The sequence below is a fragment of the Tachysurus fulvidraco genome, chromosome 23 (genome assembly GCF_022655615.1).
Source record: "Tachysurus fulvidraco isolate hzauxx_2018 chromosome 23, HZAU_PFXX_2.0, whole genome shotgun sequence".
Lineage (NCBI taxonomy): Eukaryota > Metazoa > Chordata > Actinopteri > Siluriformes > Bagridae > Tachysurus > Tachysurus fulvidraco.
The window spans coordinates 10,995,045-11,007,646 of record NC_062540.1 but is presented as its reverse complement, the minus strand read 5'-3'; the positions used below and the strand labels follow the sequence as shown (position 1 = coordinate 11,007,646).

At 37.6% G+C, this 12,602-nt stretch overlaps 1 protein-coding gene and 1 long non-coding RNA gene across 2 annotated transcripts; one reads left to right on the top strand and one right to left on the bottom strand.

Moving 5' to 3' along the window:
• The first annotated feature begins 167 nt into the window (after positions 1-167).
• Positions 168-2,300, top strand: ppdpfb (pancreatic progenitor cell differentiation and proliferation factor b). Its single transcript, XM_027144688.2, has 5 exons — positions 168-327; positions 1,266-1,356; positions 1,464-1,541; positions 1,766-1,859; positions 1,941-2,300. The coding sequence occupies exons 2-5, from the start codon at positions 1,302-1,304 to the stop codon at positions 2,056-2,058; spliced, it is 345 nt and encodes a 114-aa protein (XP_027000489.1). The 5' UTR covers positions 168-327; positions 1,266-1,301; the 3' UTR covers positions 2,059-2,300.
• Positions 2,301-3,372: 1,072 nt separating this feature from the next.
• On the bottom strand, positions 3,373-8,604 carry LOC113641740. Its single transcript, XR_003440396.2, has 4 exons — positions 8,229-8,604; positions 4,938-5,035; positions 4,395-4,502; positions 3,373-3,500 (listed from the first exon to the last, which is right to left on the bottom strand). It is a non-coding gene; the product is annotated as an uncharacterized LOC113641740 (long non-coding RNA).
• Between the last annotated feature and the right edge of the window lie 3,998 nt (positions 8,605-12,602).

The following is a 12,602-nucleotide window of genomic DNA, read 5'->3' as shown; positions in this document are numbered from 1 at the left end:
ATTAGCAAATTGTTCTCGCTTTGCCTTTCATTGTCATAGTAAAAATCCTGGACACACTTCCACGGACCAAACAAAGACAGACAAGGCAGCCAGTCTGGTTTGAGCCAGTTTTCGGAAAAACGACGAGAACATGTCGAGTGACGTCACCGCGCTGTATAAAAGGCGCTCGGACCTGAAGTTCAGACAGCATTGCGGTATTGTAACTGGCCGTGGACGGTTTTTGCCACCCAAATCTTTTCAAATGGGCCCCGTCGCCTAGCGTTTTCTCCCCAAAAGCCTCCGACTGAGTTGCATAGAGTGCTATAAACCATCAGCACAAACAAGAAGGTGAGTCTGGAAGAGATTCAGATCAAATCTTGAGCATGTCTTTTGTTTTTCTGAGAGATGAATTGCGAGGGTGGGAGTCGTGAGACGCTGTTGTTTGTGTTTCTCTCTCTCTCTCTCTCTCTCTCTCTCTCTCTCTCTCTCTCTCTCGGTATGCTAGCTATATTGGGTAGCGGATTTTCTTCTTATAATCCACCAGAGATCACGATTATTGTAAAAGAAACAACTACTCGATTAGAAATGTAAGCGGTTTCATTATAAATGCCCTTAAAACTTTATTTCCCTGTTATGGTTTCCTGATTTGATTCTCTCTAATGTAGAGGGCAGTATTTGTAGCCTGTCTAGTTTTAATATTTTGTTTTCACACTTGCTGACATTTCGTCAAAACATTTTTTGGAAAAAATAGCAAATGTATTAATAAATGGTATTTTGGTCTTGTTTTTCCCCATGTGGTAGTCTAGTTGTTAAGGTTCTGGGCTACCAATCAGTAGGTTGTGAGTTCGATCCCAGGTCCACCAAAGCTGCCCCTTTTAGGCCCCTGAAGGTTGTGAGTTCGATCCCAAGTCCACCAAGCTGCCCGTATTGGGCCCCTGAGCAAAGGCCCGTAACCCTCAATTACTCAGTTGTGTGTATATATAAAAAAGAGATAATATGAAAGCTGGACACTGTTTTGAATATGTTCAGTAGAAATAAAGCTAAACAGTTGGTTTACGAATCTGACCAGCTCAGTTCAGAGTCAGGCTTCAATACAATGTTTGGTTTAATAGAAAAAATATAAAAATAAAAGCTAAGTATCCCGACCGTCAAAAAGTCATCGTATTGTGTGATGTCATTTAAATACCTCTGTTTACAGTGTTTGCATGTAGAGAGTTGTATCCAGCTGTAGGTTAGGGGGTTTTTTGTGTATATTTTCCTTATTAATTTAACTGTACTTTTTTTAGGTTACCATCTAAGGCACGTGTGAGCAAGTGTGAAGCATGGCAGCAATCCCAGCTGGCGGATCTCTTGTAGCCACCCATGACTATTACCGGAGTAAGAACCCTAACATAAAGCATTGATCTACATGTAAACTTGCTTACAGGTGACTGGGAGGTCATTTTGAGAACATGCTGTTTATGAGTTCATCTGTCTGTTCTCAGGGCGCCTTGGCTCTACATCAAGTAGCAGCTCGTGTGGCAGTTCGGAATACATTGGGGAGGTTATTCCTCATCACCCAGGTGTGTGTTTCATCAGCTCACTGATCATTTTCAGAGGCTTCAGACATATCACAGCTATTTGGTAGAATAGAGATCTGAGCAATACACTAATTGGCAGTTTGTTTTGTAATGTGAAATTTACACATTAGATTCACTAATTAGGTTGTTAGCCAGGATGTGATAGTTTTTCAGGTTTTGCGAGTTTCAGAACACCAACACATTTTATGACTTGAACAATTTTCCAGGCCTGCCCAAGCAAGACTCTGGTCACTGGTGGTCAAGCTTCTTTTTTGGGAAGCAGCCGGGTATGGGCTCCTTGGCTGAAGAGGCTCAGCAGAAGTGAGTCAAAAACTCTGAGTTTTGTGAATCTTGTGAAATGATTTTGTCTTTAACACAGTCACTGCTTTGTTTCCTGTGCAGTTCAGGGCTGAGCGTGACCGATGGGCAGGTGATGTGTATTGCTCGGGATATGGTGAAGAGGCAGGCCAGCGAGAGTAGTGATGCTGGGAAGTCGGAGGTGGGGGGTCCCCATTCCTAAATCCAGCTTTGGGGACCAACGCTAGGGGACGGGAAATGGCCCCTATTTTGATTTTGGTTATTTTATGTGTAGAATAGTTGCTATTTAATTTTTCATAACCATTATTTTGTTAGGCTTAAAATTAAAGTAAAGGTATTAAAGTTGTGTTTTGTATGTTTTTACACATCTGTAACACTGTTTTTGTTACTACTTTTCACTGTCACCGTGTTCACAGAAACAATAAAACCTTGAAGTAGCCAAAACATTTAGTGAATTTTCTTGCCTATGAGTGTTGAATGTGTACACTTGTTGAATGTCTACAAAGGTTTCTTGTTTATTAAATACTATGGTACATGTGAAACAATGCAGTAATACTTGTATCATGTTCATTATTCATTTATTACTTAAGTGTAAGCCTATTTTGGCTTGTTAACAGTTTTTTACATATCATTCCAATTTAACTCAGTAATAACCCTTAAACATGTTGCTTTATAGGCTGAAGGACAGTCATCCCTTTTTCTTGCCATGCTTGTAGAGCTGGTCTGGAGATGTTACGTAACTTGTTATTTCAGCTTGAGGGTCTTCTGTGTACATTCCGTTGTGGAAACTTGGTTTCTAATCACATTGCATGCTCGGCACAAATGGAGTGAAGCTTTGAAAAGCAAACAAGTCTAAAGGGTGATTCAATCGAGTGAGCAGGAAGTCCACAAATGCTGATCCACAATGTGTGATATAATTACGATGTGGAAATGGTCTGAGTTCATTTCACATAAAGCTTTTACAGATGGAACTCTACCTCACCATTTATCTATTTATAGGGTATTGAACATGGCTCCCAAAATGTTATCTCTCATGTGTCTGCATATTTTCTGGGTCACTGAGCTCTGTGATTTTGGTGTTCATGGGAAGGGATTTGTGTATTGTGCCGACTCTATCCTTTCTTTCAGTCTTTCTTCTGCTTTGCTTGGCAACAGGTCTGTGAGTGAGAGCAGACAAAGCTCTGACTGGACACTGAGGAATCCCTACAGTAAGGGTTATGGAGAACATAAGAGATGTTCTTTAGCATGTTGGGGGGGGGGGGTTATTAGGGGAATGCATCATGCCACAAAACAAATGCAGGTCCATTATTTTCTCCTGCAGAACTATTTAACATTATTGTATCATCCTGGATAAGAGAAATGGTGTAATATTTCCACATGGAAAGAGATGCAAGGAAACGGCCATCAGCAGGTCTTTAACCTAGTCTTTAAACCCAATCTTTACTGGATTTATGGTTTAAAAGGGAAAAGGAAATGATTTGGCACTGGGAATGTTACTTGTAGTCTCTAGGCAAGGTCTTGTTCAGGTGTTTTATTTGATCACACTTTCATCAGATTTTATCCTTTTGGATGAGCTGGGTCTGGATAATGGAGTTTTCCAAACCAAACTTAATACCCATCGTCTTTGCTCCTGTTCTGAAAAACCTGCAGAAATAGAAAGTACAAAGTTCAATAAATAGAAATGACTGCAAAAAAAGTGGGAAACAATCTGGACTAGATGTGAATTGATCTAATATTTCCCATCATTTTATTCAGGTAGTTATATAACCGTCCAATAACATGCCAGAAAATCATGCAGGCAAAGATCAGGAGCTTCATTTAATGTTCACATCAAACATGTCCTCAAAAAAAACGTGATCCCATTGATTTTAACTGTAGCATGGGTGTTTGCCAGATGAGCTGGTCTGAGCATTTCAGAAACTGCTGATTGTCTGGGATTTTCACTCACAACATGTGTCCCAGTTGTGGAAGTGGTGACTCAAGCAGTTAAGGCTCTGGGTTGTTGATCACCCAGCACTGCCAAGCTGCCACTGTTGGGCCCTTGAGCAAGGCCCTTTACCCGCTCTGCTACAGGGACGCAGTAACATGGCTGACCCTATGCTCTAACCCTCACCCCAAATTGAGAAATGTGCAGAAAGAATTTCACTGTGCCGTAATGTATTTGTGACAAATAAAGGCTGCTGCTTCTGCTTCCATCACAGAATACTGTGTGTACAGTATATATACACATATGCACAGTGGGTCAATTTAAACTCACCAATCTGCCTACTTGCATGGAAGAACATTGACGAAGCCGGGATTACACCAGTAACTTTGAAGCTATGCTGTGCCACTATGCACACACTTAGATTGTGTTTCTATGTATTTTTAAAAAGAAGCAACATTGTATGCCCATAATGGGTTTGTGCATATTCAACTATATTTAAGATATTTTCACTTTACATATTTATTTATTTATTATTTGCCCTGACGATACAGATGACTGATTTCTGTTTAAATCTAACACTCAGGATTCATGATTCATTGTGTTTACTGTACCTCGGTGTGAAGAGGCAGTTTTCCAGACAGTCTCTTGCCCTTGTCTTGCTTGTGACAGACTACCAGGGAACGTGTACACAGGCTGTAATTTGTTGGTAGGACTGATATCTTTGGGCAAAAACATAAACATGAGTCAGTATGCAGTGTTAGGTCATTACATTTCACTCCATGTCAACATGCCTTTTGCAAACTCCACCCGAGATTTTATTCAGTTAAAATGAAATATTATTTCACTGCATCTAACTGCAATTCAACATGAGATACATACAAATAGAACACTATGTACTGTTTGTCTTGGAATGGCAGCCAGGCAAAAGTGCAGCTTGAGGAAAACATTGTTCTGTTATGGGTTGCCAGATTATCTGTTATGCAGTATGACTATTTTAATAGATTGAAATTAATTGCCTTGACATTATTTAAGTTGGCAAAGTTAATGTTCGCTGGAATTGGGAAAGGTTTTAATTCTAGCTATGGAGGGATACAAGTCAAACAAGGCAACCAGGCCTCTAGCCAAACATAGGTTAAAAATAGCACTGCACTTACTCTGGTAAAAGTGATTCCTTGCCAGCAGACAAGCAGCAGAGTTCACACTGCTCATGGTCTCAGTATAGTTGTACAAAATTTGGAAAGACCAAAATCACCTTTTGGAATATAAGAGAAAGAAGGGAAAAAAGATTGTGCAATGTTTTTCCAGTAGAACGACTATTCTAGTTTTATCTCTCCTCAGTTAAAAGTAAAAGTAGTTTGTTTTGATTACACTTGAGTGAAAACTTTCCTCACTTAACTGAACTTAAGAAAATGATCCAACAAAACTTTCAACACAACATCTGTGTCCACAGTATAACTGTCAATTCAACAGTAGACATTTTTCTGTAAAAGCATCAAAACATCGGACTGAGAAAGCATTAATTATTATTATTATTATTATTATTATTATTATTATTATCAAGAAAATGGGTAGAATGTCTTACACCTGAAACGGAGCAAACATGTAGAACTGAAATCATCTACACAGAAAAGAGAATATTTTAACCCAATGTTTATCCCTGGCAAAGTGCAAAGGACAAGTTCCACTACACAGAAACCCAAACCCAGGCAATGCTAAAAAAAGAATTATTGTTGACATATAAAATAAACCCGTTGATTCTAGATACATGCATCTCTTCTTATCGTAAGTGTGTCAAAGGTCAGCTGAAGCTTGTTCCCCTCCTACCAGCTGCAGCACAGTTAAACAGGGAATAATACACAGTTCATCCAAAACAAAAGAGGAGTTTCCATGACCACATTTTTGTTCGCTTTCACACTTATTCGGTTTGTATAGTTATTATATATAGTTTATTAGATTGCTCATTTGAGTTGAACAATTCTAATATACAGTATATCTTAAAAGCTCAAGCAAAAATAAGCTTATAAATAATATCTTTATCTTTAATAATAATTTTATTCTAAAAATATTAATGAAATCTCCTCTGTCTTTGCTTTGATCCTGAACTTGGTTTATTGTAAAAAAAATTTTTTTGTGGGTTTCCTCCTGGCTTTCTGGTTTCTTCTTACATCCCAGAAGCATGCAGACTGGCATATTGTCCATGTATGAATGAGATCGATTAATATTAGAGAGAGAGAGAGAGAGAGAGAGAGAGAGAGAGAGAGAGAGAGAGAGAGAGAGAGAGAGAGAGAGAGAGAGAGAGAGAGAGTGCATGTGTGTGTGTGTGTGTGTGTGTGATGTGTGTATAGGATAGAGTTATTATTGAAAATGAATGATAATATTATGAAATGTTGATGGAAAAATTTTCATTTTATATTATATTTTATATTACATTCATGTAAGTAATCTTAAACTAAACTAGTCCATGAGAGCCCCTCTTCTATTAAGAACCTTTCACGTTATTACTACAAATAAAAAAAAGTTGTTTTTCTTAATGATACCTTTATGTCAAATGACCTCAAAGAACATTGTTTTCACCACATTATGTGCTTTGTTTGTGTTTAAACATTAAAATGCATACTGGGTGTTGTTCTGTTTTACATACAGCACTGGCAATGTCTATGTGCACTTGTCATGGGAAATACCAAAATATTGGTAAAACCTGACATTATTATTGAAATTTCTGTGATGTTGTGTCACATCTCCAAAGACATGCTAAAGGACACCGGCTCAGGGAGAATGCATTTGACTTCAATTGAGTAAGTCTGACAGTAATGACACACTTTTTTACCCTCATCAGTAAGCTTCAGGTGTTTTTGTTGCGCTTACTCCTGTAACTCGTTTTACATGTTTTGTCAGAGCAGTGACCTCTCCCTGACAGGAAAGAACTGATAACCCTGTCTCTTTATGATCTGTTCATAATAATCTCCACATGTTTCTCCAGCAGGATGTTTCTTATTTTTCTACTGTGTTATTCTTTCATTATACCACCATGCTTGCTTTTAGAAAGTTAACTAAGATAATTGGTTGCTTGTTTTAGCATTTAGCCCACTCACTGTGTGATCCACTTGACCTACAGTATGGAGTTCTTCAGGCTAAACTTCTAAATATAACCAGAGAGATCATATAGTCCTACCTCTGAAGAACGTACAATATAATTTGCTTGAGTTAAATGTCAATGCCAGTTAAAGGCTTTTGAAAACATAGAGTTATTTTCTTTACAGTTCCTGAGCCCTCCTCTACCCTTTAGTAAGGGTGGAAGCATGGTGTAGCATTCGTAGCTCATCTCTAACACTAACATGGTGGTGTGTATTGGGCTAGTATGAGTGGATCAGGTGCAGAAGTGCTGCTGGGGTATTTAACCCAATATTTTTAACTTGCAGATGATTCTCAACCCCAACAGCCATACTGAGGTATTTAAATTTCCCAGCAGTGCTGTTGTACATAAAATATATCCTATACTGTAGTTTGGACCCAGTAAAACAGCAAATGTCTGTACAGTGTACTTACAAAAACAAAATAAAGATTGTTATCTCCAGCTTAGTTCACGTGGTGAAATAATTTTATTGGTGCTGTTGTATCAACCACTCACCATGTGATACATGACAATTTCCAAACATCAGCTCTACAATCACAAGTTCAAGAATTTATCACTCGTGCATTTTTGTGTTGTTTAAAGCATCTTCTGTAGGAGAAACTGCTAACATCTCACGATGAAACAACAGACAATATTAGATGACTTTGCTCTTGGATTTTTTTTTTGCAGCTATGTGTGGAATAAAGCTATTTGTTTGTGCAAAAAATTGTGAAAGGTTGGAAGATCCATTGCATGGTATAAAAATAACCTTTTATCAATGGTAAATTTCAGATGATTTGGAAATGCTGTCAGTCAATACTGGTGTAAGACCTAATATTGTGTAATTTCTTTTTTTTTTTTTGGACATGTAAATACTGAAAATGTAGCTTTTGGATTGGGACACGGTTTTATTGTTACAATCATCACTAAGCCATCACAATCTAACCTAAAGTGCACTAAAGAGGGAATTAGCACTACAGGATATTTGAGACATAGATAAAAATTACAATATTAGCGTATTTTATTGCTTGAAGGAGCAGCGGTGAAAATAAGGATATTCTTCAGATGCTAACAAAAAGTGTAGAGACAGCTTTAATCTTGTTCATGGTCTATGATCTGATACTGAATAAGCAAAAATAAAAATATTGAGAAAAACCTGAAGCCCTTTATGATGTGATGTTTATTATGAACCACACATACAATTTTGACAAACTATTAGATAGATAGATAGATAGATAGATAGATAGATAGATAGATAGATAGATAGATAGATAGATAGATAGATAGATAGATAGATAGATAGATAGATAGATAGATAGATAGACAGACATACCTTTTTTGCATGCAGCCTTTCAAAATCCTTGGAGTCAACAATCCCTGTTAAGTAGGTTGACTGCTTCCTGCATGTTATAAAGCATAGATGCTGCTGCAGGGAAATGAACCAACATGACAAGTCACCAGGATCTTTATATAGACCCCTTCAACTCAGGAATCCTCCAGATGCCAGACACCCCAGCAATGCTGAGCGATTGGTTGAGGAACTGAGGCCACCCCTATTTGCTTGCTTGACATTGTCTCAAACTTGGGGGTGGTGTGACCAAGGCTTAAGTACTAACGTTCCTGTTTTAAGTTATGTTTGAAATGTTAAAAAAGGACAAACGTAATATTTTGCACCCCTCCCTTCCTATCAGTACGAGTGTGTGTCCTAAGAGAGATGTCTGCTTCCTCCTAGTGAAGTGTGCATCAATGTGAAATAGCGCTGAGTCGAAGTCATATTATAAAGCAGAAGTTCATATTAAGAAATCAAGAACAACAGACATAGAGGATTGAGGGGATAGAAATGTGCCACTTAATCAGCATATCTGTCTGGTGACAAGTTATCAGATGATAGATTTGCTTTTGTAGACTTTGGTCAAGTAGTAAATCTGATTCACAGCTTACTGAATAAATCAAATTCATGTGCAAAGTTGCTGAAGGTTACAGGACTTTAAAAGACAGACGCCTTCTGAGACTGAATTTCCTGGCAAGCCCCCAGAGTGCTGTGACCTTAATCAGCGACATAATAAAAGCTGACATCATCCAGGAAAAAAAGACACACAGGGCAAAGAGAGCAGAGACAAATGTTCTGCTTGAAACAGGCTTCTAATTATCAGCGCTATGCTAATCACAAGAAGTCTGACACCTTACAGCTGAAGTTGTGGTAATCTCCCGGCTACATCACACTCAATAACTGTAGTAATGAGCTCATAAGTCAAATCAGGTGACTACATTTGTTCACCTTTGCATCACCTTATTTCACCTTGTATCACTTTAATCATCACAGAAGGAAATGTCTTCTAAAATATCTGGTAGCTTAGCTAAACACATCCAGCAATTTATACAATTCATTCACCAGCATTTAATTAATGAGAAAAAAAAAATAAAAAAATACATGATTTGTGCTTTGGGTTGTTATCATGCTGGAAGGTTTCATCTTCAGTTGTTTAACAGAGCTTTCTGAGGGATCAGAACATATTCAGGATCTTTTCACTGATGACAAAGTAAGAGGATTGAAGAGGATATTATTAATATGGATAATTCTAAGCACACTACATCCTATTATAAAAGTGTATGCACACTTATACAACTAGTTTATTGTAGGTGTTTTTATCTTTATTTTTCCTTACTCTGTATGTTCCGATTAAGTTTTTTGGTTGCTTTATCACATTAAAGATAGAAAAATATCTGGCATGATATGAAATGATAATACTTTTTTCTTCATCTTGATCACCTTCTCACGACTTCATTGCTGACTGATAACAACCATGTTCATATATTTATTATAATAACCTTTCATCCATTGAAAGATGACATCTGATCATAGAAACCATATTTCCTTTATAGTTTTACACTGAATCGTCACATAAAGACTAGCAAAAGAAAACATCAGCAAGAAACTTTGCTTGTGCAAGTTTCTGCAAAACCTTTTTTTTTTTTTTTTTTGCATGTTCTGCATATTTTGAAATATTATTTTGGCTTTAAAAAATAAATAAATAAATAAATAAATAAATAAATAAATAAACAACAATAAAAAATTTTAATCAAATGACAAACAGATGCAGAGAGGTCGACAACTAAACATTTACATTTACAGCATTTGGCAGACGCCCTTATCCAGAGCGACGTACATAAGTGCATTGAATACATTAATACATTAATGCTGGCTCACTAGGTTACATACTTAAGATACCGTGAGTTAAAAACATTTGTTCAAAGTTACAATGAAAAAGTGTCAAAGGTGTTTTTTTTCTTGTTTTTTTATGCAAAAGATAAGGAAAGAAGTGAAAGTTGAAGTGTTTCCGGAATAAGTAGGTCTTCAATCTCTGCTTGAAAATAGCCAGTGACTCAGCTGTCCGGATCTCTAGGGGAAGTTCATTACACCACCTTGTTGCCAGAACTGAGAAGAGCCTTGTAGTATACTTGCCTCTTACCCTGAGAGATGGTGGAACCAGTCGAGCAGTGCTGGTAGATCGGAGGTTGCGAATTAAAGATAAAGTGCGAGGAGTGATGAGGGCTTTGAGGTAAGAGGGAGCTGGTACATTTTTGGCTTTGTAGGCCAGCATCAGTGTTTTGAATCTGATGCGTGCAGCTACCGGAAGCCAGTGGAGGGATCGCAGCAGCGGGGTGGTATGCGAGAACTTTTGCAGGTTGAAAACAAGCCGGGCAGCTGCATTTTGGATCATTTGCAGAGGACGGATTGCGTTCATAGGTAGACCTGCCAGCAGGGCATTGCAGTAATCCAGTCTAAAAATGACAAGAGACTGAACAAGTACCTGAGCAGCCTGTGTGGACAAAAATGGCCGAATCCTTCCAATGTTGTAGAGAAGAAACCGACATGAGCGAGTCACATTAGCAACATGAGAGGAAAAGGACGGTTGATTGTCCATGGTTACCCCAAGGTTGCAAGCTGTGGCTGAAGGGGAGATCAGATCGTTGTGCAAGGATATAGCAAGATCATGACCTGGGGATGAATAGCAGTTCAGTTTTGCAGTTTTACTAAACACACAGCCTCTCTCACACAAGGCATTCAGATACAATGGAGAAATAGACACAGAATAATCTCAAAACATTTTGTTCAGGGTGACAAACTGGAAAAAAATCAGCAAACTACACAAACAATTGTGCTCAACAGGCACCAACATGGCATAAGAGAACACACTTAAATAAAGGTTAGGCAAACATGCAGACACTCAGACAAATAAAACTGGTGTTTTTTGTTGTTTTTTTCTATCAATGTTCACATGCCCTTAAAATACCTGATTTATCAGCCCTTGGCAGAGAGGGCTTTACCCTGGGTTTGAACCTGAGCCCGTCAATTTCAGCATATGTCAGCACTGTTCTTTATACTTCATCACACAAGCTCTGCATGATCACTCCGAACCTGCAAGCAATGACATTTTGGTGCACTAAGTGGGCACAAAAAACACAAATTGAAATGCAAATCTAACATTTATTATATCTTATTTCTGTTCTGTCAATAAATTCGGTCTCAACCAAGTACCTTTAACATATTCATTGCCAAGACATACAGATAAGGGACAAATTAAATAATAATCTGTGTTTTGGTGTATAGAGCATTTTGCTGGTGTGGTTTGGGTCCAAAGCAATAGTCAACATGTAATATAATCTTAAAGTTCTTCTGACTCATCATCCATGACAAAACATTTCTGTCTTGATGGAAGTAGTCTCACTGCTCCCATCCAGAGGGCATGAAGGATTACCGCATGGTTTGATCCTTCAATCTTATGAGCCCCACTGAAAGTACATTGAGGACAGAGATCGATGAATATGAGACAGTAAGAGATAAGATATGAGAAATTCTGATTTAGTTTCCTGATCTAGATGTGTTAAACAACTTAGAATCACACAATTTTTAGAACAGATTTTCCAATAGTAAATCATACTTGGTTTTGAAAATAATATTTCGTTGTATACCCATCGATTCCAATAACCGAATAAAGCCAATGACTCACTGACAAACAATTATATATATATATATATATATATATATATATATATATATATATATATATATATATATATATATATATATATATATTTGTTTTGGGGGTTTATCCTTTCTTCGGGAATTGAAAATGCTGCTCAATTGGGTTAAGGGCTATTGACTAACTTGACCAGTCTAAAACCTTCCATGTTATTCCAGATGAAGTTCCTACCAATTAGACTGGATGCATGACTCTGTAAGCTGGCAGACAGAATGTTTCTGTATACTTCAGAATGTACAGTATTCTGCTGCTACTATCATAGGTCTCACTCTGTACTGTACCACCTTTTTGTGGTTGAAATGACAATAAACCACATGACTTGACAATAAATATTAGATAATGTGCCAGAAGCAGCCATGCAAGCACAAGTCACTACTGCCATTGTGCCTGAACTATGAGCTTGATTGTTTTGGCTTATAAGCAAATCCTTTCACTCCTGCTATGTGAAGGTTGTTGATGATGTTACTGAATGTTGTTTTTGATTATTTCTTCATTGTTTTTAAAATGTTTGTCATCACCTGATGCTGTTTTCTATGGCTGACGTATTTGGTGTGATATCCCCCTTTAGGACAGTCCAAATTGTTGTATTGGCTATGCTCAGTGTTTATTTTCCACTTTTTCACATTCGAATGGTCTTGCTTTTCTCCTTTAGGCAGCTCTCT

Excerpts from the sequence above, each read along its gene's own strand:
- ppdpfb (XM_027144688.2), top strand. The coding sequence starts at position 1,302 with ATGGCAGCAATCCCAGCTGGCGGATCTCTTGTAGCCACCCATGACTAT. Across the intron at positions 1,542-1,765 it reads GGTTATTCCTCATCACCCAG|GCCTGCCCAAGCAAGACTCT; the intron begins GTGTGTGTTTCA and ends ACAATTTTCCAG. Across the intron at positions 1,860-1,940 it reads GCTGAAGAGGCTCAGCAGAA|TTCAGGGCTGAGCGTGACCG; the intron begins GTGAGTCAAAAA and ends TTTCCTGTGCAG.